The 26,640-nt window shown below is 43.8% G+C and overlaps 1 protein-coding gene across 2 annotated transcripts in view; it reads left to right on the top strand.

Annotated features, from left to right (window-relative positions):
* Positions 1 to 26,640, top strand: part of AOAH (acyloxyacyl hydrolase) — an 86,680-nt gene that overhangs the window by 27,893 nt on the left and 32,147 nt on the right. For both annotated transcript variants that reach the window (XM_054192537.1, XM_054192536.1), the window contains exons 6-13: positions 3,418 to 3,477; positions 10,153 to 10,223; positions 12,471 to 12,531; positions 13,039 to 13,109; positions 14,303 to 14,351; positions 14,780 to 14,828; positions 15,985 to 16,079; positions 24,350 to 24,441. In XM_054192537.1, coding sequence (XP_054048512.1) covers positions 3,418 to 3,477; positions 10,153 to 10,223; positions 12,471 to 12,531; positions 13,039 to 13,109; positions 14,303 to 14,351; positions 14,780 to 14,828; positions 15,985 to 16,079; positions 24,350 to 24,441 — 548 coding nt within the window. The remainder of the gene's footprint in view (positions 1 to 3,417; positions 3,478 to 10,152; positions 10,224 to 12,470; positions 12,532 to 13,038; positions 13,110 to 14,302; positions 14,352 to 14,779; positions 14,829 to 15,984; positions 16,080 to 24,349; positions 24,442 to 26,640) is intronic.

The raw sequence follows: 26,640 nt of genomic DNA, 5'->3' as shown, positions 1-26,640 counted from the left end.
TGTTTATGATAAGAAATAGATCAGTTTGCAAAAAATTCATTACTGGGAACACATGGGCTCCGTGGAGAGCATTGAAAAGTGGCAGTGAATGAAATCCCAGTGACCTCCCTGACCCCATCCATGGCATATCTTGTGTATTGCCAGCCAGCAGGGCTGCATGGATTCAGGTGGATGGGGCTGGCTGCTGCCCAGGACCTCCACACACCCTCCAGGCACCGGCTGTGAGTTTGTCCATCAGTTGGAGCCTTGGGAGCCCATTCCTCAGTGGGGTTTTCATGCCATGGGAAAGAGAGGAGGCTGCCTGCTAGCTGAGTTGCAGCAAAAGAGGTGGTATGGGCTGTATGGCCTCTGGCAGCAGATTCGACATGTTGGTGTCAACCAGGGATTGAGGTGTCAACCAAGAAACCAAGAGTGTTTTCTCCTGGATGGGTGTTTCAGCTGCCGGTCCTCCACAAGACACCCTGGAGTCCTGGCTGAAGCAACTTCTGCAGCAGGAGGAGATCTCATCCTTAACATTTCAGAGAGAACATTTGCTACACACAGGGGGCAATTCAACCTTTCCTCCCTTCTTTTCTGCTTTCTGAGAGCGATATTTCTGTAGCTGCCTGAAGTGTGTGCTTCTCATGCTCTGCTGCTGAGAGCAAGAAAGGTTTTACTCCTCTCCTGCCCAGCAGAAAGGGATTGATGAATCTTACCTCCCTGGAAATTTTTCATGCATCGTACTCCATTTTAAGCCATTTCCCTCATCTGAGTCTTGACTTATTTTATAGCAGAAATGACAGCAGCTGGTAACGTACAATGTAACTATGGCAAATGCACGATGCATGTTTGGTTTGGGGGACGGCAGTTGCCTGGGGGAAGAAAACAGGAAACTGTCTTGGCTCCTTCCTAGCATCTCTCATCTATTGTGATGTATCCAGATTTTTATAAGACTACAGACACAGTGAATTAAACATATATTAAACACATATATTAATATGACATATATATTAAAAAATAACTTAAAAGCCTGTGTTCCTTGCTGCTTATTCTTATTCCTCCTTATCCCTTTATATTGTTCACCATACATTTTTGACCCTTGAATATCACAGTTAATTAATTTGTTTTGATCACTGCCTAAATCAATTATAATGACATGCTAAATTTTATCTCCAGTTAAAAAATGTTGGTAATGGTTGCTTTAAATGCAAATATATGCTGCTTTAATATTCCAAGCTGGCATGCCCGCTGTTCAGTAAGGTGCCATCACTCGAGGGATATTTTATTTTTTGCCAAATGCTTTAATACTACGACTTGGGGAAGCATACTCTTTTTCCTCCATGTTGAGTTCCTGTAGCTCCTGCCAGTTAAATATAAACTTGTGCTGAACTTTACCTCGGAGCCCTCAGACCCAGTTGGTGTGAAGCTGGCGGTTACGTCCTCAGGCTGGGCTGCAGGTGAGACTGATGTCAGATCATCGTCAGACAGAACCATTTGTCCTTGCTAACCATTTTGATCAGAAACAAAGTGGTAATGTGTTTGTGATACACCGGATTTTTCTTTCCATTTGGAACATTTTTTTAAAAAAAATAATATTTCTATATCTTTCTTTTTTTTTTTTAAACAATCCTCAAAGCCTACAGAACAAAAGCAGTTATTCCTTCTGAAAGAGGGCAAATGGGCAGTATTTTCAGCCTTCTTCGTGCCGAATGCTGAGGGGATCGACAGATCCTGCCTCCCAGATATGACTGTTTGCAAAGGAGACCTCATAAAAGCAGGACACCATACGGGCTTTATCGTCACTGAGATGGAAGGATATTGTCCAAAAGGGAGAATGGAGCAGCGGGTGGGAGCACGCTGGTGTCACCCTGCCAAAACCAAATGCTCTAGCCTGAAGTTTGCACCCAAGTCTGCAAGCTGAGCTCATCTCAGGTGCACTCAGCAACTGGCTATCTCATGAGCAGGGCACCCATCGCATAAACTTAAACCACCCTCCCAGAACCCTGTGGCTGGCTTTTTTTTCTTTTTTTTTTTTCATTGACGTTGTGAGATCTTCTTTTCCTATAGGAAAATGTGTCTGAATTTAGGAAGTGCTGTTCATCAGAGCTGTTAAACAGTTGTTAAACCTTTGGGACTGCCTAAGCGTATCTATCTGGGACATCCCCTCACCTCCACAACTGGGTAGAGTCCTTGTAGCAGGAAAATCAGGGTGGTCCTTCTGTGCTGGGGTATGGGCCACATTTCTTAAGGCCAGGGTCAACACTTAACAGCAGGGTGCAGAAACAGTCCCTGCTTTCTCCCCATGCCTCAGCATTCAGCCAGGCAGGACCCAGGGCTGTGGACCTGTAAAACGTATCGGCTGAGGTTTTTGCAATGGCAGAGCCTAGAGAAAAGCTTGAGAGCAGGACCTCAGCAGCGCTTGGCAGTTCCTGGTCATGGTAAGCAGCCATCGCTGTGTGTTCAACCACAACCCTGCTGCACCATGCATGGCACATCTGTCCTCCCGCTGCCGGCAGCGCTGGTCCCTGGCTGTCACTCACACTCACAGTCGGTGCCCCTTGCACAAAATTTCCTCTCCTCCTTTGAGAAGTATGCGGGTAAAGCTGAAGGCATGTGGGGAATTATTTAGGGTATCACCAGTAGTTGTAACCCATGGCCTTATGATGGCCAACCTGTTCTCCTTTGACAAGGATGCTTTTCCAAGGTCTTTTCTTGCAGTGGTTCTCTTACTCTTCCTTTCTAATTAGGTATAGGCAGCTCATTTGGGAAGAATCCCAAAATGCTTGTTCAGCACAAATTTGCATGAACCCAATAGAAAAAAATCTTCCCGCTCTCTGTGAGAACTTGCCCTCCAGGGCAGGTATTTCCAGAATAAAAAGCTAACCTTTCTAGATCCTAAGTAGATTTGCCTTCCAAACTCTATTCCCTGCTTTGTACTTTCCCACGCACCAGCTGTTGCCCTGCTGAGGGGAACTTTAGCTGAGAATAACCCTTATCCATGCAAGACCAAATGTTTCCTCTGTACCCTTCCACAGCAAGTCAGACCAGCATCACATGCGTAACCCTCTTTTGACCATGTAATGGATGAGTTTTTCTTTGTCAGGAGTCACTGGAGAAGTCTGTCCTCTGCAGCTCACGCAGTGCAGTCAGGATATGAATCTTAGCTCTTTAACTGATCTGGACTTTTCCTTAGGAAATAAATAATGCCCTGGAGCAAAATAAATGAACTCTTGCAACTGGAGTTTCATAGGTGGTGATCAGATAATTGATTGTTAGTCCAATAAGAAGTAACTGATGAAGAGTTTGCGGACTCATACATCATTTTTGTGCTGTGACTGATATATTAAAAAAGAAAAAGGTAGAAAATAGGAAGAAAAAGTGGTAGAATACTGTGAGGCTGATCTGGGTTTTTTTATTGTTTTGTTCTTGCTCTCCTAGGTGGGGTTGAGTACTGCGATAAGGAAAGCAAAAAGGATTATGAAGAATTCCAGGGACCTGGTAAGAAATCAACGTCATTAGGGTGTTTTACACTGTACCTGCATTTTATCAGGAGCGAGTCCTTGTTTATTTTGCCTAGTTGTGAACCCACCTAATCATCATTGAATTGAATGCTAACTCACTCCTACCCAGTATAGATCTGCTCTATCAGGTGACAATGGGAAGAAGGGGAGTGAGTTAATAGAGGGGAAATATGAAAGTATGGGGAGAGCAGGAAAAACCTCATGAAAAATGCAGACTGCTTGTAGAGTAGACATAACTGTCTATATCCATCCAAGTAATAAATTTGTGTCTGGAATTCATGCAGCAGCTGAGGATATAATCTGTGAGCTCCATGGTACAGCTCCACGCTGAGACACTTGCTTGTACTAGCCCAACGCACCTTTGAGGCAGCCAGCCTTAAAACAAAATACAAGCACACTTAGATTTTATTTAGGGTTTTTTTTACAGAATCAGGAATTTCCCACTCAGCCTTGCCCCATGCTTTTCATAGAATCATAGAATCATAGAATGTGTTGGGTTGGAAGGGACCTTTAAAGGTCACCTAGTCCAACCCCCCTGCAGTAAGCAGGGACATCTTTAAGTAGATCAGGCTGCTCAGAGCCTCATCAAGCCTGGCCTTGAATGTCTCCAGGGATGGGGCCTCCACCACCTCTCTGGGCAACCAGTTCCAGTGTCTCACCACCCTCGTTGTAAAGAACTTCTTCCTAATCATAGAATCATAGAATCATAGAATTGCTGAGGTTGGAAGGGACCTTTAAGATCATCAAGTCCAACCATTAACCTACCCTGACAAAAACCACTTTTAAACTGTGTCCCTAAGTACCACATCTACCCTTTTTTTAAACACCTCCAGGGATGGTGAATCCACCACCTCCTTGGGCAGCCTATTCCAATGTTTAATAACCCTTTCAGTGAAAAAATGTTTCCTAATATCAAATCTAAACCTCCCCTGACATAACTTAACCCGTTTTCTCTCGTCCTATCACTTGTCACCAGGGAGAAGAGGTCAGCCCCCATCTCTCTACAACCTCCTTTCAGGTAGTTGTAGAGGGTGATGAGGTCTCCCCTCAGCCTCCTCTTCTCCAGGCTAAACAACCCCAGCTCCCTCAGTCGTTCTTCATAAGGTTTGTCCTCCAGACCCCTCACCAGCTTTGTAGCCCTTCTCTGGACACGCTCCAACACCTCAATGTCCTTCTTGTAGTGAGGGGCCCAAAACTGAACGCAGTACTCGAGGTGGGGCCTCACCAGTGCCGAGTACAAGGGGATGATCACTTCCCTAGTCCGGCTCACCACACTATTCCTGATACAGGCTAGGATGCTGTTGGCCTTCTTGGCCACCTGGGCACACTGCTGGCTCATATTCAGATGGCTGTTCCTAATGTCTAATCTAAACCTACCCTGCTCTAGTTTAAAACCATTGCCCCTTGTCCTATTCCTACATGCCTTTTCCATTGAGAGAAGCTTCTGTTCTTCCTTCCAACTTCTCGCGGTGTTTATTATTGCTCCTCCTTGTTTCATGCTTCTCCCTTGTCCCTTGTCATCCCTGCCTTGCCCTTGTAGCCATATGTAAGTGGGAGCCACTTGAACTGAGCCACTGCCTCAGAGCACAGTGACTGCACTTTGCGGTTGTCTGAAACTCAAGCAATGGCCTGAATGCAAATTCTGCATATTTTTCCTTCATTTTTGAGAGGCTGCTTTGGCCACTAAACTTGAAAACTGGGATTTGAAATCTTTCCACCTCCACCAGTTTTCAGATTTATAGAGGATCTCTAAAGGGTAGCAGAGAGGGGAAGGGCAGCTTTTATTCTGCAGGGCTCACTTATATGAGTCAGCTCAGCCATAGAGTTTGCTCCAGTTGTCTTCAGGCACTTAATGTAGAGGAAATGTTTTTGCTGTTTGTGAAGAAATTATTCATATTGCTTCTTCCTGAATCCTCACTGTGATGCTACTCACAAAAGTTAAAATTGAGGTGCCTAATTAGCCTTTGGGCAATCGCCAAATTGCCAAGCCCGGGAAATAAACAATGCGCTGAAGAGCCGGGTCTCAGCTCCCGCAGAAAAGCAACCAGCAGGATCTTATTCATTTTCCTTCCTATTCAGGGCTGTGCTACTGATGGCCTGAGATTTCCGCTCAAATTACACAAAATTTCTAATCCTCTTTCCCGGGGTGCAAGTCCCCACATTAACACCTGCAGCGAGATACTCTGAGTCAAGGAGGTCCTCTCTGTTAGCCCAAGCCCGGGCGCAGGTGCAGGGATGAAGAGACGCTGGTGCTGCCTCCCAGGACACAGGGCTCCTTCACTCCCTTGAGTGTGCTTCTACCCGTGGCACATCGGGCTGTGTCCCTTGCGTGGCTACCCCGTCTGGACCCCGTGGGCCATGCATGCCACATCCTTTCGGGCTCTTCTGAGTAGAGTGGCATTGTTGGCATCAGTCTTTGGGTGCAATGGGGTCTCCTTCCAGCTTGCCTCTACTTTCCCCTATCCTCAAAGCTGCTTGATGCCCTGATGCCCCTCTATCTCCCTTGCTCTCATCATGACACCCTTGGCCTCTTCCTGCTCCTACTTACCTATTAAGGAGCAGGAGGCATGAGCAGACTCAGCTAGAAGCAGCAAGGCCTTGGTTATAGATGGGTTTCTCCAGTCGATGCATTTCTAAACCCACAATACAAAGTCATTTAAAATTAAAACAAGTATCATGTGGTTGATTGGGCCTCTCCTGCAGTTATTGCTAGCATGTTCCCTGTAATGACCCTTGTTGAAACTTATTTTAAAGCTAGAAAATTAAAAATAACAACATTTCTAGAAGTATTATGGTCTCTTGCAACTTCCCCTTCAGTTGGGTTGTGGTTAATTTCATTTCAAATCCAGAAAAACAATGTAGTAAGAAACACAAAGAAAGATCTCCAGGAATGAGCACAGCATGTATCACGCCGCCATGAGCCCCATATCCCAGAGTGGCAGCGTGTGATGAAATGGTAAGAAAATCAGCTGCACAAACTGAACGCTGCCAAATCATGGTCTGTTCACCTGACCAGGCACATACACGAGCAAGGGCCAAAGCAGCTCAGGTGCTCTCACTGCCTGGGGAGAGGGTTGCATGTCTGAATATGTTGGTGAGGATCCTTAAAGGCCTTGTCTTTGGTGAGACATCTCTGCCTCCACACTGGTGGAGAGAGAAAAACATTCACCTGGTCTCTTTTATGCTCCAGCTCATGCTGGACAGAAATAGCAAATTATATCTGCTCATTCTTCTCCTATGTGCTATTTCGGTTGCTTTTGCCCCATTGCATGTTTGCAGAAAGCCTTCTCAAGAGGTTCTTGCAAGTTAGCTGTCCCCCTCTTTGCTTGGCAGCTGTGTGTGACTGTGCATAAAAAAGAGACACAATTTGGCTGTCGGTAATGAGAATGGGAGATCTGTCTGGCTTCCAGGGGGGTTGGATTTACTGGGCATTTCTTAGTATCATTGTGGATTTGGGAAAAAGAAAAGGTATTTTCCAGATGTAGAGATGCAGTGAAAGCGGCTACAACCCAAAAGAAATCTAATAAATGTCTCCATTCATTAAAAGTAGTGAGCCATCTGCAAGTGACTGGCTTAAACCAAACACCAACAAGCATTAGAGACTCATTATTATTCTTTTTCGTAAAGCCAATTAAAATAATTACGGAAATGTCATTAGAGAATGTTAACAGGCAATGAATAAAATATTGGTGTTATCAATCACTGTGAGCACCTCTAGAGCTAACTCTTCTTATGGGTGGAGAAGATACTAAGAGGCATCTTTGAGCAATAGCAGTGAAAGAATGACAAATAGAGTCATGGCTGTAGCATTTAACGAGAGCAAGCACCACGCGTACAATCCTGTCGTGACTACATAGTGCCTGCAACTCACAGCCCGGCAGCAGGAGAACTGGGAAGCCACAGAGGGAGCCAAAAGGGAATTGCAAGGCAGAGGCGGGGGTATGAACCAGTCTCCTGCCCACCCACTCATGTTACTCAAGGGCAAGTAACCCGTCTCTTCCCAAAACCACATACTGCAGTCATAGCCCGGCTCTGCTGGGAAGGGCTCTGTGGTGCCTGCTCACCTGTGCTTTTTTAACCCTGTGATCCTTGCTTACTTTTAAGAGTAGCCCAAGACACCCTCAAAGAGCAGATGAGCTTCTCTCCTGCACATCCCCAAGCATGCCCTGAAGCATTATGTCTGGACATCATTGTCCCACGTGCTGTGGGGACACGGAGGCTGGGGAGCCAGAGGCTGGTGTGCTCCGGGTCTCTGCTGCAGCTGGTCCTCAAAACCCAACTCGACATGACCTGTACCACTTCCAGGGCACCATCACGCCAACGATTTCCACGAAAGTCAGGCAGTCTCTGGGGCTGCAGGATAGTCTTCCTTTGAAACTAATGGGGACCCAGTCGGCAACAATTTTCAAATTACTGGCTGAGAAAATGGCAGGAAAGATTTTATTCTACTTACAGCAAAGGCTGTAAGTAGACTTTAAATGCAGCCTGTGAGCAGAATGAAAGGTTTTATTTTTTTTTTTTTATTTATTGCAAGCCCTGTAGTTTGACTTTCTGGCACAGTTTTGGCTCCAGATGCCTTAACTTCAAAGGCTTTGCATGCTGTGACTTAGGCTGAAGAGAAAAGCTGACAGCTCCAATGGAGACGCTGCAAATCTTAGCCTGATGGAAAGCTTTAAGAGCCTTTCGTGCTTTTGTAGGCAGCGCTGGGATTAGTCCTACATGGAGGAGGTAGGGGAAGTGGTTTCTTTCCTCTTTCCAGGAAGGCATACGTAGGTTTGCAAAGCTCTTTAAGAAAAGCTGGCAGAGGTGCAGAGGGATGGGGAAGAGGACAGGGCGGCTGGAGCCGCAGTAGTGGGACCATTTTGGTCTTTCAGCTCAAGGAAAGGCCCCACTCCCTGGCTGCTTTTGGCCATTTCTATCCACTACTGTGGTTGTATTCTGGTTTCTCCTTTGACTCCACCGACACCCCTTCCACCTCATGGCCCACTCCAAGCCGGTGTGACTCCAGCCTTGTCATTTTAGTGAGTTGGACAGAGCTGAACGGAGTTAATTGAGGTTTTTTGCAGATTTTTGTCTCCCCGACTTTCCTCCTTTTTTTCGCCTTTGATTTCCCTACTGCATCCTTCAGAAAGTGCACTGTTACAGCTCCACCTCCACTGCAGGTCTCCCCCCACAAGGCACCACTCTTTTTCACCTTCACCTTGCTGCTTGGTCACTTCAGTCACCAGTGCAAATGTCGGCTACCATCTTTGTAGTTGGGGCTCTGTCCCTTCTTCACCACCCCAGCCCTCCTCTCCATATTGAGATCTGTGGCTGACCTCCTGCTCTGGGCAGTGAGAGACCCTCATCTCCATCACCCCTTGTTACCTGTCCAAGCAAGAACCTTCCTGCCTTCCCTGGAGCTGCAGGGCAATGCCCTGTGCACTGCGGCACCACTGCCTCACTGCCCTGCAGGGCTGTCTCGAAGTTCTCCTTTGCCACCCAGAGCTTTACACGCTGGGGTTACTGCCCCTCACGGTGATTAATAGCCTTTCATTGTTCTCTCCTGAGCTGTATCCAACCTTTGTCTTCTATTTTATGCTAGATTTGGGCTGTAATCTCATTAGGGCAAGGATCATCTTTTTTTTTACTTGGTGTATATAAAGTCTATAACACAAGGGAGTTCGTCCAAGGACAGAGCTCTGAAGTGCTATGGCCATATAAATAATTACCCTTCTTTGCATAAAGTTATGAGTATGCCCATCTGCTCATCTGCTCCATATTTACATGCTGAATGCAGCCTTAGTGAATACAGTTAATTAGAGTGTGTGCCGACTAGCCCTTTGTATTTATAGACCACTTGAATGCCCTCGGTGTTTAAAGACCACCTGAACTTACAGTGAAGCCACATGAGCAGCATGTTTGTGGGACTGATTGCCGATGCAGCACAATGTTTCTGTAGGTTGAGCATTCACTAGGAAGGTCTGTTTCAGCTTCTGAAGCCTCCTAACTACCTGGAACCTGAACCAGATTGGCCCATGGCTATGGTCTTCTAATGTTGAGAGAGTTTATTCTGCAGCAGCTGTCTTTTACAGCTTGCAGGTCTGGCCGAGATAAAATCTAGTGATGAGATTTCCAGGTAAAAATCTCATTAAAAAATCAAGGGCATTCTATGCACATCCTGGATCCTCCCATTTCTCCTTTCTTTGCGGGTGTTCCTGACCTTTGGCTTATCCATCCCTCCCTGAGTGTGTAGAAACCAGCCTCCTGGCCCACAATGTGTTGCTTTCACTAGTTTCGCACTGAGTGTCAGATATCATTGTGTTTATTGAATATAAGAACAGTAATTTTTACAAAGACTGAAAAAAATAACTTGGGTACATGAGAGGACATAGTTTCATAGGAGCTTCTTCCTTCCTTTTTAATTTTACAGCTCTTTGAAAGCAAGAGTAGTTGATTTGTAAAATGTTCAGTCAAAATCCTTAAGTTGACTGCTGTGTCAGGTCTAAATCCTCTGGCATGCAGCATCCTTAATGGAGTCATTGGAGTTTTCAGATTTTTTTAGGCAGAAAACACATTATTTAGGTTTGGACTTTACTGACAGTGAACATCCCCAGCCACACTGACTCTATGAACTAATGCATCCATCTTCTTTTATTTTCTTCCCCTCCAGAAGATCTTCACGGGGTTCTCAAGTGTATGTGCGTTTCCTCTTCTGGCTAACCTGTGTGAGAAGATTAAATAGTATGTATGAAGTTTTCAGTCCTTAACCAGAAACAGAATATAGTACATTTGTTTCTTTCAAAAATCATCCTCAGTTAACAAAGCTTCCTATACTTTACTTCTGTTGGCTTCCTTCATAAAACCACTGTCCAGGTTGCACAGGGTTCAGGTAAGTAAGATGCCTCAGAGGGATCCCTGTGCTCTTTCAATACTTAAAATAGTTGCATAATTTTAGTGGGTCACAAACGTCAAATATATGACACACACAAAAATATGACACCTCCAAGAGGGAGACAAGTTTCTCCTGACATTTCCTGAACCCAAGAGACTTCTCCATCTCATTTGTTCACCCAGTTGTGCCCAGGGCTCCGTGCAGGAAGGCCACCAGCACCTCACTCTGTGAGGAACATGAATTGAGTGGCAGTTGCAAAGCGTAGAGGAATCTCAAGGTATTTAAGAAAGCTGGGAGAATGGCGGACAGGAAAAATACCTTATGGCAGTACTGACTTTGAGTCAGTTTCTGACAAAGACTGGGACACCAGCTGGGTTATTACTCCTAAAGTATATTTGTCAATGTCCTCCAATGAGTTGGAAGAGAGGTCAAGTAAATCTAAGAATAAATCAGTATATCAGCAGTATATTTTGACTGATTTGACTGCCAAAACTAACTTGCTCTCCTATTTCTGCTCACTTCATTGAAACTGCAAATTTCAGGAGTTTATTGGGAATGGGTTGATTAGCATGAAACCTCTCATAAGTACCTTTGATATGTAAGTCAGGACGAATAATCTAAGTTTGAGCCCCATGAGGTCAGACAGTGGAAGCAGGAATCAAATTGTATATCACATGTTGGATCGAATGTGTTCAACTCTTCTGATCTCTCTCTCACAAGCACTTTCACTTTCACTCTCTTTGGTTTTTTCTTTCTTCTTTTTGTAGCTACAAAAACTATGTTTGGCAGTTGGACTTTTTAAGCTACTCTGGATCTCTGCCAGTTCCTTGCAACTGAACCTTACTGCAGAGAAGACGTAGCCCAAAGCGGCATGTGGAAATTATTGATTACAGACAGAATAAGGGTTACAAGCCCCACCAGGAGTGCACATCACCTGTCTCTTCTGTATTTTTTCTTATCCTGATGCTCCTGCAGTCTGAGGAATCCACCCTCATTGCACCTCTTTGCTCTCCGAGCTAGGTTCAACATCTCTTATGAGTTCTAGACTTTCAACTCAGAAAGCAAACTTTCCAAGGAAAGGCTGGTTAGTGTATCATTCAGAGAGTGCTGCCTGCTGGGCCAAATACGAAAGGCTGCTTAATGTAGGTGAGCTAAGCTGTGTCCCATAGCCAAAGAGAGATGCCACTCTTGGGCAGCACCATGTGAAAGCTAGCATGTGTCCAAGCTAAAAAGTAAGGGGCACAGAGCTGACACCACCATTTTAAGACCTTCTTCAGGTACTGCTAAAACCTATAGGGTTGCTGGAAACAAAAGTCACAATGGAAAAAAAAAAAGATGTAATTTTCAAAGGTTAATGTAATTAAGCACTTTAGGGGATCGCTGAGGGCTCGAATCAAGGTAAAATACTTTTCTCAAACATGTTTGAGCATGGCCAGAAGTTTGTGGGACTAGAAGCAGAAATTGCAAGATGAGACTCTGATCCTCAGTTAAAGCTTAATGACACCTGTGAATTCAGCGTATATGATCCTTCTTCAAAATAAATCCACTTTTACCCTATAAAACAAGCATTTTGTGTTTGTGTGTAGCTGTAACCTGGTATGCAAACTGCAAGCCTTCCAGACTGGACACAACAGGAGAGAGACGATGTAAAGACTTGAGGGATATGAGAAAGGGTATTTTAACAAAGAGTAAGGTTAGTCTCCATCAGCATGAGGCCCCATTCTGCAGCTCTTTCCCAGGCAGAAGGACTTCTGCCAGGCTGAGTGTAGTATTTATTTCCAAAAATGATGGCTACTTCCTCCACAGATTTGATGTCCTAGTTTGTTTCAGAGACTGAAGGTTCAACATTGCAGCCATACGCGAGTTCATCAGCCTCATCTCCAGAGCTCAGTCAACGGATATTGAAAGAAATCGGAATTTGCTCCTTTGGACAGAATCACTTTGCTGAAGTACAAGCACGGAGCTAAAACTGCATGTGTAGCTGCAAACGACATGCCAGCTATTCTTCTGCACACTTTACCATGTTTTTTTTCTCCTTTATGAATAGGTTCCCTTCCATATGTTAACACTGCGTTTGTTGTTTTTGTTTTTTACAGTGTCATAAGAAATAAACTGCCTTTTGAAGATTTTGACGGAGATAAATTTAGTACTTTCCCAGTAAGCAAAGCTTTTCCTTTGATACAGTAATCCCTTGATAATGAGAAAGTCTAAGAGATTCCTCCTACTTTCTGCAAAGCCTTTTTCATTCATGTGAAAACAGGTATAGGAGTGAAGTGAATAGAGGATTTTTTTGTCATAAAAGGTGGCTTTTTTTCTGGATGAAAAAACAATCATTCATTTATGCCACCTGAGGAGATGCACACATAAAGCTGTGCTCCCTGAAGAAGCAAATTGCTCTGCTGCCGAGTGGTCTGTTTACTGAATTAATAAGAGGTGAAGTAAAGTCATATAAAAAAAAAAAATTAAATTGCCAGCTTGTCTTATTTCTGCACCAAAGTGTGCAAGGTGTCATTTATTAAAGCTTAGCAAAGGGACTCTGGAATACAACCCATTTACTGGGTTTTATTCTTACACCTTGACTTAGATTCTCATTTTAGATATTTTAAATTAAAAGTGCAAGAGCAACAATGAACATCCTATCTGTGTGCTTCTCCTGGCTTTCAGACATTGAGGGGCTATCACTGGCGAGGCAGAGACTGCGACGACAAAAACACCACCATGTACCCTGGCAGACGGTAAAGCTTTTCATTCGTTTAAAGGCTTTCTGATGATTGTGTCTTCTTGAAGAACGAGCTCCATATTTGGTTTTGGCCATCCTCTAAGAGAGCACGTCACTGCTCGTTGCTTTATTTCACCGTGATGGAGATGAGAGGGGATGATTGAGACCAGGGATGGGGCACGTTAGCGGCAGAGGTGGTTCAGAGGTTTCCCTCCTTTCTCTGAAGTGTCTGCAGCCAAAATTGTCCAGACAGAGCAAAGGTGGGGAGCGAAACCAAGCCATTGAGGCTTACACTTGAGCTAATGCGGGCTGGGCCTGCTTTAGGGAGCAGCAGGGAGGGAGGGCAAACGTGGCTGGCTTCTGAGCTGCAGCATCCAATCCTCATGTTATGTTGGCAGAAACATAGAGCTAAATACGTGTCCTTCTAAGCGGATATCGTCTAGGCGAATACCTCCCAGCTGCCTGAGCATGGGCTCCCACGCACACCTGAAATGGAGAGCACAGCCACCTAACAGCGTGGCCTTGAACAAGGTCCCTACTCTTGCTATGTTACCCTGGGCTCAATACTCTTTCAAAAGTAAAGCTCTCCTCTAGCATGGGTTTGTTAAGAAGTTGCTGGCCAGGACTGTTTTTATAGCCTAGGAGTTAAAGGGCTTTTGACTAGATAAGGTGAGTTTTAGGATGTGGGCTTGGGAGAATAATGTGCCACCAGCCTGGGAGGGACACCTGCATTGGCAGAAATGGGCTTACAGAGTGCTTGGACTGGATAGATGGAGTGTCCCTGTAAAAGAGACTCGAGATAATTATACTGTGTTATGGGCCAGAGCAAATCCTCGTTACCCCACACTGAATTTGGAGTGAGAGGCTTGCTGGATTTCAGTGAACACTTAAAAGCAAGGAAAGGGGCAGGGAGAAAGGGTCTGTGTTCTGCAAAAATCACCCCCGTTCACTTCCCCTCAGTGAATATGCAAATTAAAAGGGTAAGTTTCATTATTTCATTATTAACTTTAAATTAGTTTTAGTAGGAAAAATTGCCTCTGCTAGATTCAAAGGGGGAACACCCCCCCCCCCCCCCATTCTGTGCAGAAAGGAATTTCTAATTATTTTATATTCTTAATGGAAAATAGCAGAAAGGATCTGATTTCCTCAAAAACTCCTTTTGATGTATTTTTCTGTAACACTGCATATTCTTTTGTAACTCTGTTTTAGTCCTGATAACTGGGATGTGAACAGTGACTCTAACTGCAATGGCATATGGGTAAGTACATCTTATGCTTCCTTCCTGATTGCGTCTTCTCTTTTTTCCTCCTTTTAAATTAGTCTGCAAATGTTTCTTTTTTATTTATTCTGGTTTATGAACTGATTTGGATTCCTCCTATTTGTTTACTGCCTTTGATATTCCAAGTAATAAAACCGTATTTATTCAAAACTAAGGAAACATAGACGAAGCAGTTATGAGCGAAGTTTGTTTATTGATGCTTATGATTATTTAAATTATAGCTATTATAATTAATTTAAATGTACATATACTTATTAAAATAATGTAATGGAAAACATCATTATCATGATGCGGTGCTTCCTGCAGGCAAAGATTCAAGAAGAGCTGAATTCTCAGCCTCTGTTTTGCACCGCCATTTTTCAGGCGCTACATAGATACTATCATCTGCCCCTTCTCTCCTCCAACAGGGTGTGGATCCAAAAGATGGAATTCCCTACGAGGAGAAATTCTGCAAAGGTAAGACTTTACAGTCAATACAAGAAACAATGTGTCTTTTGTATTCCTTTCATAAATATCTTAATATTTTCAGGGTCATCGCCAACGTAGGGGAACGACAACAGGCTTTATGACTTCATGAGAAAGGCAAAATGGCAAAATCAGTGTGTGTGGTTTTTTTGTTTAATCTTGAGGATGGGCACAGATGAAATGTGAAAAGGATAGGCTGCTGGTAATTTCTTCTTAAAAGCCAGCTCAGTTATTAAGTTTAAATACACAGATCAAGGAGAGCAGCAAACAGAGATGTCACCGCTGCCTCTTCTGTGGTGCCCGAAGCCTCACCCAGAGGGGTGGCCTTGGCGTTCAGGAGAGCAGTTTAACATCCACGTTTGTCCAGTTTGTCCCGTTGCCGTAAATATCGGCAATCATGCTGATACTTTTCTAGAGAAGGCCTTAAAGAGGTGGAGCGATGGCATCGGCCGATCTCCCAGACAGCGATGGGGGTGCCTGTGTATACACACATGGACAAGTAACACCCTCACCAAACAGCTGTGACTACAGGTGCTGCTCACCTTGCTTTACATTTAAATCAGCATCCCAGGGATGAACCATCACCTGGCAAGACTTTTCAGCGTTTTTAGATGAAAGGCGATCTACACATGCTAAGTAACATTAATTATAAAGCAGCCAGATTGTTCCAGCAGAAATCCTCATATGAGTGGCACATCCACCACCCAGTTCTGTTATAAGGAGCTTTGAGCAATTTCCTGAGTAATCCGATTTCCCTAAATGTTTAAGTACTTTTTAATGCATATTCTATTGGTAGTAAAAGATAAATGTTCGCTGCACAGCAAGAGCCTCTGCTGAAATAACACATCCGCCCTTGCATACAACCAGGATTTTTTCTGATTAGCAAGACCTCTCTCCTGTTTTTCATGCCCAGTCCCCAGTTGTTTCTCTAGGCTTGTTGGCACACGCCTGTTAGTCAGTTTTTGCTGCAGATGGAGCGAAAATCCCATTGCAGGGCCTTGAACATTTGCGCCACATGGAGGGTGGTGTAGCCAGTCACCCTGTGACTCCATCAGCTGCCGTTGCTGTTGCTCTGTCAGGGTTGCTCTCCATCCTCTGCTTCTGTTTGCTCTTTCTGCTTCTCTGACTAATACAATGCCTTAATTAGGTGCGGACTCGCAAGGGGTCGTGCTGTTGGGAGACTCGGCCGGTGCTCACTTCCACATCCCTCCCGAGTGGATGACCGTCACGGAGATGTCAGCGGTGAGGAATCGTGTTCGCGTGGCCAAAAGCGCTCCACTGTGGGTTGCTGTTTGCGTTCTCCCCTGTGCCGCAGGGGAACAAGTGCAAAATGCCTCATTGCACTGGAATTTATAGCCATGGTCACACGTGCGTCAGTGCCCTCCGGCGGCTGCTCTTCTGAAGATAAAAAGGCACGGAGAGCCCTGAGCTACCGCTGCTCCCCCGACATCTGTGCAATTGGGTCAGGGAAGAGTTTGGCTTCCATGGCCCAGTGCTGTGCCAGAGACACAAACCAGGACATCTGGCTGTCAGCTCACGTGCCTGTGGTTCAAGGAGACCCGTGCTGCCTGTGGGATCAGTCCTGCCGTTAGCAGGCTTGTTGGTATGGCTCCGTGGTGTGCTAGTGTTGCAGAAGTGATGCTGCTGACAGTCCAGGAGCTTCTGTTTCAGGCGTCTGGCTTTGAAATGACATATGATAGAATCACAGAATGTTTCGGGTTGGAAGGGACCTTAAAGATCATCTAGTTCTAACCCCCCCTGCCATGGGCAGGGACACCTCCTGCTAGACCAGGCTGCTCAAAGCCCCATCCAGCCTGGCCTTGAACACTTCCGGGGATGGGGCATCCACAGCTTCCCTGGGCAACTTGTTTGTTTTCCCTCATATATAGCATATGTGAAATAGATCTAGTAACTCTCATGTTCAGGCTTTGAGGCTCATTGCACAAATACATCTGCAGGTGTTTGGGGGTCATCCAAGGGTTTATAATGGACTTGTCCTAAATGGAAGAGCTTCTGTAGTGACCACAAAATATCACTGACACATTGATGTCGGTCTTTGTGCAGTACCCCAGCATTTCCCATTGTCAAACTACAACAAAAAGCACCTTACTGTGAATTATGCAGAGCCTCAGCTGCTGCAGTTGACTGGTGTGGAGTGAAATAATTGAGGGGAAAAGATCATTCCAGCAAACTGCAACTGGGGGGTGGAGATAAATGCGCAGGTATGCTCCTGTCCTTCGCTGTTGTCTCCTACCCCAAGACGGTGTCATTCCCTAGCCCGGGGGGACTGTGCATTGTCCTTCTCTGCACAAGGATCTGTTGAACAGTGGGGAGCAGATGGATTGTCATTGCCCACCTTCCCTGGTGAAGACCTGCTACTCCTCCACTGGCCTCTGTAGAAGAAGGGTATGGACATTTTCTGGAGAACAACGCTTATTCCAAAACGTCAGTAGTAACAGTGCTATTGGAGGTCTGACAGTTTTGTGTATTTTCCTACTTTTGCTCACTGAGCTGATTTAAATGTTGCAGATTAGCAGTTGTTTTTCTTTGTTAAACGTTTGTGAGCAACGATTAGACCAATGACACTGATGACAGAGCTGATGATGAGCATAATAAATTAACACTAATGATAATTGAGATTATCTTGTCTAATAAAGATGGTAATAATACTGATGGTGATGATGATTCTGGCAGCAACACTGGTAGCAGAGCCATGTACGCAAGAATAGTTTTGGACTATGTCAGCATTTTATTATCACTGTAATGAAGGTTTAGAAGGCCTTTCTCTTGCTTGAAGCTTGCTAGTCTGCTAGTTGGATGGATCGAGTGCTGTTAATGGCATGCAGAGGGAGAAGCTTCAAGGTCAGGAGCCAGAGTGCAGATTATAAAGTGAGTTTTGATGGCGCTTTGTTGTAGAGCAACTTGCAGGGGAAGGGAACTGGTGCTCTTTGTGTAAGACCCCACAAATGCATGCTCTCAGTGCTCTACTCCATCTGGCCAGCGTGTGGGGAAGATCAAGAACTGGTTGGAAAAGGAGAAGTGAGCTTTTTTCCTTTGCAGAAAGGGTGACTCCAGGTTACAGATAGTGCCCTGCACTGGTGCAAGGAAGGCAGAGAGATGGGTTCACTCTCTGGCCTTTCTAGTCACTCCACTCACAGTACATAAAGTAAAAGGAGTTAAGAATCACTGAAATTGGAGAAGCTGAATATAATATATAAAGCCTGGACTTCACATGCAGATCCAGAGCTGCCACAAGCCAGTCCCAGGAGAGACATCTCTCATGCACCAGTACAAGGCACGAGGGCTGGCATCTGTTTTGGGCCCAGTAAGAAAGGGATGCATTAAGGTATTGCTTAAAATACCACTTACTGGAGCTAGGGGAAGATGGTAAAAGAGGACAGCGTAGATAACCTTATGTCCCTTCAGATGCTGGACACCCCAAGATGGGCAGCATCAGACAGACCTCTGAGAGGGGTATAGCACGGTGTGTTGGTAATGTAGAGGAACTTGGAAAAGCCAGTTATAGCTGCCCAGAACAGAGCAGGGTTGGGCTAATTACCGTGCAGGACACACAGCCCTCCTACAGCTAGCTGAGCTCTACGGTAGTGCACTGCACAGCCGCCCGGGTGTCTGGGACACATGAGATTTGTGAGTTCTTTTCTAGGACTATTTGTAAATTTTCCTATTGACCTGGCAAAAATACAGCAGTTAAATATTAATGCAAAGATACAGAGAGTTCAGTTGTACAAAACCCCCTAGTATCTGTGTTTAAACTCTAGCAACAGTAAAAAGTTGTTTCGTTTGCAGCTCACTTTAAGTGAGAAAGTTGTCGCCAGAGCACAAAAGTCCTAGCAAAAAAATTGCTGAGCTAATTCAGACTTTGCCGCTGCTTCTTCCTCTTGCTTGTCCTCCGCGTCTTGCTTTCTGTGTGTCGAATGGCAATAGCAGCAGTTTAGCTGCCTCGGGGTTGTGAAAGTGCAATACTTTTGTCTCTTGATGTGCAGCATTAAGTGCCACTGGCAAATATCCTTCATCTGTAGGTTTAATTAACAAATTAACTGGCTTCGATCCTTCCTCGAGGAGAATTTCTAAGCACATCCAGGGATGGTTTTGTGGCCAGAGAAAGTACGGAGAGTCTATGTCCTAATCTCACAGAAAACATCCTTAATCTGGGACCACAGGGAGAATTTGAAGTTAGGGCTCTGAGAGGGGAGGATAAGGCATTAGCCTTGTGTACCTGCTGTTCCCCCGTGCTGTGAAACTCAAGACACTTCACTTTGATTCTGCACAAATTTCTTTGATAAGACACATAGAAAAATTAGCTCATCAAATGGTTTTCTCTACAGTCAATACTAGAGTCAGTTCAAAGCTTTAATTTCCATTTCAGTGGAATCTCAACACTTTACATGGAATTCCAAATAGGACTTGCCCCTCCCCAGGCTCGGTCCAAGATTTTAGATGTTTTGTGCCTGTTAATTCAGATTATTAAGTGTATTGTTTTATTACTTTAATGTTTTTCTATATTTTTACGTATCTGTTTTATTTACTTTATATTTCCTATATTTCTTATTTATATTTATCCTTACACATGTTCACTTATACAAGTGTTTACATATACAAGTGTAAAGTAAAATTTACACTCGGTAACAATGCTGTGGGCCCTTCTGTTAATCAGCACCACATCAGTGGCAGCTGTTGATTCCTGTTTTAAAGCTAATTAGGTGGGGAAATAATTTTTCAGCAGCAATGGCTGAGAATTTAGTTAAGAGGCTGTGCAGAATGGTTGCTTTCCCTGATTAAGCAGCGCATAGTCTACCGTGCAAAGGAGCAGTAATGATGAGTGAGGGACGAGAGAATGTGAATGAGAAATTTCCTCGCTGAAGCAGGCTCAGGATGTCATTTGGGTAATGGGATGATTAGCGCCAGGGTGACCAGATGGGTGTTTGGGCTGAACGGCTTGGGAATGCAAATGCTAGCGCCATCATGTCGAAGACTGTTGTTGGGAAGCTGTTATATATTGGATTTTGAATTTTCTGGTCTAATTTGGAATTTACTACCCTCTTAGCATTGGCTTCTCACAGGGTAATAGCCCCCCATGTAATTCAGTGCAGGGGGCCACGCTCCTGTCATACATGCCATGTCAAGGAATGCATCGAGTGGCATCATTCACTTGTGCCATAGCAAGTCCCATAGTGCCTGCCTGGTTTTACTGTTCTCTTAAACCTAAGTGCGGAAATCCAGAGACCTGACTCATGTTCCTGCATTTCCCATGGAGGCTGTTTTGAGGGGGGTGTGTGTGTCAACTCGCAAGCACCCGAGCGCCATCCTGCCTGCACTGACGCAGCTGCAGGCACTCCCTGCCCATTTTGTCCAGCCCCGAGCTTGAGATGTGCACGACATTAGAGTGGGGACCCGTGTTTTCAAGTGCTATTTCCAAAGATTTTACCTAGGAGCCAGTCAGAAATACAGTTATCATCCCTCTTAGAGTATGTTTTTCCCACAAAGAGCATACAGGGACACTGCTTGTTGTGGAAAATGTCCACCACAAGGTGGACACATCTTTGAAAGCTATAGCTCAGGCATGTTATTTCTCCAGTTAAAAAAAAACCAAACAAGAAGCAACAAAAAGCACCCCACTTTAGGTAGCACTAGGGGAAGTCGCAGGTGCCTTGATTTTGAAGTTTTTGACTAACCTGGTACTGCCAGGTCCCAAAATCTACCCTACAGGGATCTAGCTGAGGTGCAGCAGCACAGAGGAAATGATGTTGGGACCGTCCCTGAGGATACCTGCCTCCATGTCCCTGCAGAGGCAGCTGAGCCTGTCGCTCTGTCCTCAACCTGCCGTCACTGCAGTAAATCCCCAAACACCCAGCGAGCAATTACAGGAAGGGAATTATATAGCTGTAAGAAAGGGATGAGTCAACTTTATTTTGGCTTTCTGCTTGTCCATCGGTTTTGGGTTTGACACGCTTTTCTTCTTTTAAAAGGTTCAGCAAGAATTGAGCTGAACGTTCATTCCTTTGACCTGAAAATCTGGACACTAAAAATTAAGTGTAATGCAGTAGGCATGCACTTTATGAGGTTTAGCAAAGCAAAAGAAATAGTGGGTTGGGTTTTTTTGAGGTGGATGGTATTTTGCGGAAAGCTAATGTTGAAAACACTGGTGTGTCTAGCGATGGATATTGTGCTCCTGCTGCTCTGTCCATCTGCTTACAATTGACTTCCAAATAGCTACTAAATGCAGCATTTTTCTGTTATATTTCTGGGATAAAAGCTTACTTTTAAATCTCATTTTAGAGACAATTTTATCTAGAGATAAAAGCACTGTATTTATAAATGTGCTGGAAATAATACCCTTTCTAGAAAGACGCATTTTAAAACTCTTGGATCTCTATTTCATGCTGAATAAAGAGAAAAACAAATCCCATCTGTAATCCAGTAAATATCTATTTGCCCACAAACTCAAGGGGTTCTCAGGTTTCATTAAAGTAACTGTTTCATACTGTATGTTTCCTATTAAAAGAATTTAGTATTTCTTTAAATGCGGGTTCAGAATGTCTGGCACACTTATCCCAGTGAATTCTTTTTTTGTACCACTAGAAAAAAGAGGAGCTTGATCTGTGAAAATCTTATTAAAAACACTCACTAGATTCCCTTTAAATCCAGTGAATTGCAAACAAGTTTCTCCCAGCTAGTATCGTGATGACTAAGACGCTGCATTTTGGGAGCAATAAGGTAACAATTTTGCTAATTTCAAACCTATGTTTCTCACAGCTTTACAGAGCAGAAATGCCACACATGCTTGTTTAAAAAGATAGGCTGTGCTTTCTTCAAGAGCTCTAAGGCTTGCTTATTTGTATACTTGGAATAAGAAAGTTGTCTGTGGTGCTTAATGCTATCAGGAGGATTTGAAGAGCATTAAAGTCAGTATAAAAACAAATACCCAATTCCCCTTCAAATTAAGGGATATTTCAGCGCTTTCAGGATTTCTGGGACTGGCATTTCTAAAGGCTCATATGAGCATTAGGTTTCCAGTGCCCTTTTGTGTTCTGATTTTGAAAATCTCTTGCCATAGCAACCCTGAACCTTCTTCCATTTAAGCACAGCTCGGCATGTGTGCATTTACCATCGGCCATGGCTTTGGCTGCCCCGTTTTTCAAGGTAGGACACATCCAGGAGGTGAGGACGTTCCTTCAAAATGAGACACATCCAGAGCATTTGAGGCTAAAATATGGCATTTGAAGCTAGGCTGGAATAACTTTCTAATCATTCTCCGCTAAAATCTGGCACGTAGGCTGAAGCATGGTTTCTCAGCCAAAATAGTCTAGAGAATGGTATTTAAACAAGGCTGTGTTCCGAAGAGTTTTAAGCTAAAAGTCAACATAGATCCACCTCTAGAGTGGGGCGCATTTGCATCTGAGACTAAGCAAAAGGCAGTCTGTTAGACATCGCTGCAGAGTTCAAGGTCTAGCGTTCTTCTGAAATTTCCATTAACTACTCAGCTGCACCCTTTGGTCCTGAAATATCTTCAGAATTTTGGCTTTAAGTGCTTTGCTGGAACAGTGTCAATGCTAAACGTATATACAGTTTTCAAATGCAACTATAATTCTGGGCTCAAACATTCCTTTCCAAACCAATTTACAACTCAATTAGGTTCTGGCTAATTCATATTTAACTTAAGTTTGAAGGGGGAAAAAAACCTGGTTAAAAATTACTGGGACTTGTCCAATGAAAATATTGTTTTGGAGTGCCAACGGGAAATAATGAGAGAACTGGTCATAGAAGGATTTGTTTTAAAAATATTTAATCATTTTGGGGCTCTTTTTATGCTCTTATATTCTGTGACTTACAAGAGATCATATCTATAGTTTGTTATACGTTTCCGTCACCTTTAATGCAAAGCTAGAAGGAAGGAAATATTGCAAATGGCCAAGCCATACTCTACCCCTCCACTTCTGCTCATAGCTGTGCCCTTGGATTAAGTGCTTGTTTGCATACAAAACTATCGGATTTGAAGATGGCAGATTTGGAATTTCTCTCCAGTCCTAAAAAAAAGTAAATTATATACATATATATATGTATATACAGATACACACAAGGACACATATATATATGTGAGAGAGAGAGAGGCAGGACCAACTGAAAAATAATAAAGCCGGACCCATTTTCACTTTGGTAACTAATGCAGATGTACTGTAAGTAGGTCAAATATGCTGTTACATGCTTTAAACTGGCATCTGCTGTGCATTAGGCTGCTCAGAGCTTGGCTTCAGGATTTCTTCCCCCCGACAACCCCCCTTTTTTCGCCTCTCCTCCCGTTTCCCTGTGTCTCCCCCCATCCTTTTACAGTCAAACCCCTTAAGCATATACTCAAGCATAGCTCCCATTCACCTAAATGATAATTTTCTGGGAATGAGCGGTGGGGACCACAAGATTTAGCTCTTCCGTGGCTCCTCAGTTACCTCTGACCCTCCTGGAGAAAGAATTAGCCACCTGCTTGCTGTTTATAGCAGTGGGGGTTTAAGGAAGCCCTACAATTGCTTGAAAAGAAAATGAAGCTACTAAATTACACTGACTAAACCGGCCTGTAAATTCTCTGATTTTTATGTTTTGACCTTCTTTTGGTTATTACCTTTTTCATCAACAGTTTTTCAGCATGAGCACACTGGATTTATGCGTTTGTCTTTGCGAGCGTACCCCAGACTGGGAGAAGCTGAAAATTTACTCCATGTTGTCGTCCTTCTGAGGTGGCGTGATTTTTTGAGGCCATTTTTCTCACCTTTCATGATTTTTGACACATTCACAAATCAAAGTGGAAACAAACAGGGCACTGTGTTTTGGAAGTGCAACATGGCTTGCATCTGCATAGAGGCTTTCACAGAGGCGGTTGCTTAAAAAAACACTAGGGACTAATACCAGCAAAAGCAGAGAAGGGTAAAGGTTGCATCTATTTGCATGGGAAGATTATGGCAGACCATGTGTTTTTCTCTGTTGCTTTAGGGCCATCCCCAAAATTTGCAGGGAGGACCAGGCTGAGATTTTTAGGGGGTGAGATGCTCGCAGTTCATCCTGCTGTAGAGGGCAAGGGAGCTTTGAGTGAATTTAACGTCATCCTTCTGTCGTATACGGTGTGGACAATCCATTGTCATCTCTCCTGTGCCCAAGGAGACCCACCTTTGGACAGGACGGATGCTTCAGCAAACAGCTGCTGCCTTGGTGGTCTGCACCTGCAGTACGTGCTCCATGTCAGGGGGAGTTCTGGGTCTTTCAAAATTAAAGGGTGCCAGGAGGTTCACTTCAGATATCTCTTCTGCTTTTCCATCCTCCATCCCTTTATATGCCCATCTTAAAAGAGTCAACTTTTTAAATATATGCATAAATAATTACTGCTCAAGCTACAATTACAATTGCTGCTGTCCCGCTAATGCTCCAGCTAAGAAGTGCTTGAGTTTGCCAAAAGGATTTTTTTGTCTGAGGATGAAACAGTGTTGATTTAAAAATTTCTCTTTCAGAAATCATTTGCTAATCTCCCAATGGCTTTCACCGACGAGCTTGACTGGCCCCAGTTCTCAGAGATCACTGGGTTTCTGAACTCCACCATCGGGTAAGACAACAGGCGGGGTGGCCAAGTCGTAGCAAGTCTCGAGGTTCCTCAAAGCACAGCAAGAAAAAAACAAACAGCGCCTGAAAGGAAAGATAAAAATGCTAGTCAGCTCTGCTTCCTGAAATTCAGAGTAGGTTTTAGAGCTGGTCAGATTGTAATTTAGGAGAAAAAAATCAAAGAAATAAAAAACAATTTCATAATTCTGGGGCAGGGAGAAGGGAAACATTGCTGAAACTGACAAAAATCAGCATTTTCCTTTTCTTAGATTTTTTTTTATCTTTCCCTCTTCCTCCTGTTTCCTTTTTGCTGCTCAAACAGTGAAATAAATGGTAACCCCAGGGTTATTTCATGTGTTCCCTTTTTTGGGGCAATCTTTCTTCCCCCTTTTTTTTTTCACATTTAGGGGAAAGTAGCAAAAGAAGAATTTGGAAACTCCTGTGACCTAATTTGCTGTGTCACATTGGTTCACGAGGATGGAGAAGGATGCAGGGATAGATGGGAAAAAAAAAGAAGTCTCTGCCAGAAGGGAAGAAAAACAAAGTCCAAACACAAAGAAAACACCTTCAAATGCTTGCAGTTTTAACTGTGAAGTTAAAAAAAAATAAATTTCTAATTTTGTTAATCATCTTTCTGGCCAGCAGTAAGAGGCCCTTGATTCCTGCCAGAACTGAAGGACACAGTCATCAACAGTGCCTGGTCTGGCCTGAGTTTCTGATAATTTGTATTTTGTATGTCTAAGATGATAGGTCAGGAATACAGTGAAATGCCAAATTAAACATGAGCCAAGCCTAAAGAGGCTCTCTACCAACAGAATTAAAAAGTTGGCAGAATATGTTATTTTCCAGGAAAAATAGCTGTTGCACCATACACTTGTACTTTTTGCTTTCTTTTTCCTCCCTGTGCAAAAACCAGGCTCCCAGCCTCAGCTACATTCACACAGTGTATGCTTTAAGGAGGTGTACCACTTGACAAGTCAACAGAGAAGATCCGTGCAGCCTCCTCTTTCAGAGTCCGTAGCAAAACCGACCTTTAAAAATCTATTACAATGTCCAGCTACTCAATACACAGTATTTAACCAGGGTCCAAAGAATCTGAAGTTCACAAGTGAACAAAGCTTAGTATTGACCCTGAAGTTCTCAGTGATAGGCCTTGGTTCAGTGTTGAGTTTATTAATCTCTTGTATGTCTAGAAGAAAAAAAAGAAGGACTGTTTGGGACTTCAGGACATTTTTATCAGAAGTAGCTCAAAATCCCACTCCACGATGACTACGTGTGGTGGAGACTGGTAGGCAATGTGCAGCAGGAGGCTCCCATTTACTTCGAGCCTCTGCTGATTAGTGGCTTCTTCGAGTGGCTGCTGATTAATATCCTCTGACCAAGAAGGTCTATTTGCTGCTTCTCATCCATTCTCCTGTTATGCTGAAAACCAAAGAGCTCGGGCGTTTCTTGGGTAGCTCATTGTGTGGTGACTGGTTGATGTTATCATGCATTTCTATGTAGGTAGGTACTTTTTATTGGTGGTTTCAAAACTTATCATTGCCTTCAGTTTTTCTGCATTCGTCCAAGTTTGCTGTTCTTAAACCACGGTATTTAAGTTGTCTGATTCCTTCGGTGTCTAAGTTCAAACACAAAATCAGCAGCCACTATAGAGCTGACCATGTACTCATGGCTGGGAGCGTGGTCTTCTCCTCAGCTTCCCTTTGGGCTGTTATCCTTTTCATCTGCATTTTCATTTTTCTCAACACTGCAGAGTAAGGGAGGCAACTAATCACAATCAAGCATAACCAGTTTTCAGATCAATCCGTCCAAGATTTATGGCATTGGGAAATGAACACCCTGCCAATATTTCTTCTCTTTTATTTACTGTTCCATAACAACCAATTGAAAAGTCAATTAGTGAGCAATCAACAGGATTGTTTTGGTAAATGCTGTTTAATGGAAAGGTTTTTAAACACCTTATCTGAAAGACCTGGATAAAAGCATCCTGGATGGAACAATTTCAAAGAAACTCTCCATCAATTTATAGTTTCTGAGAGGATATCTTGGCTTCCATTTTAGGCCACCCTGTTCAAGATTAAAAAAGATTTATGACCACAAAAAAGAGAGATGGTGAAATAAAAGTATATACGTAACTGAGGCATAGAGTTGTTCATAGACGAGAACATATTTCATTTTTAATATCAGCTGTGTTTTCATCAGT

Source organism: Rissa tridactyla, chromosome 2, assembly GCF_028500815.1.
Source record: "Rissa tridactyla isolate bRisTri1 chromosome 2, bRisTri1.patW.cur.20221130, whole genome shotgun sequence".
Classification (NCBI taxonomy): Eukaryota; Metazoa; Chordata; class Aves; order Charadriiformes; family Laridae; genus Rissa; species Rissa tridactyla.
The sequence above is the reverse complement of the archived record's forward strand: the minus strand, read 5'-3'. Positions and strand labels throughout refer to the sequence as shown.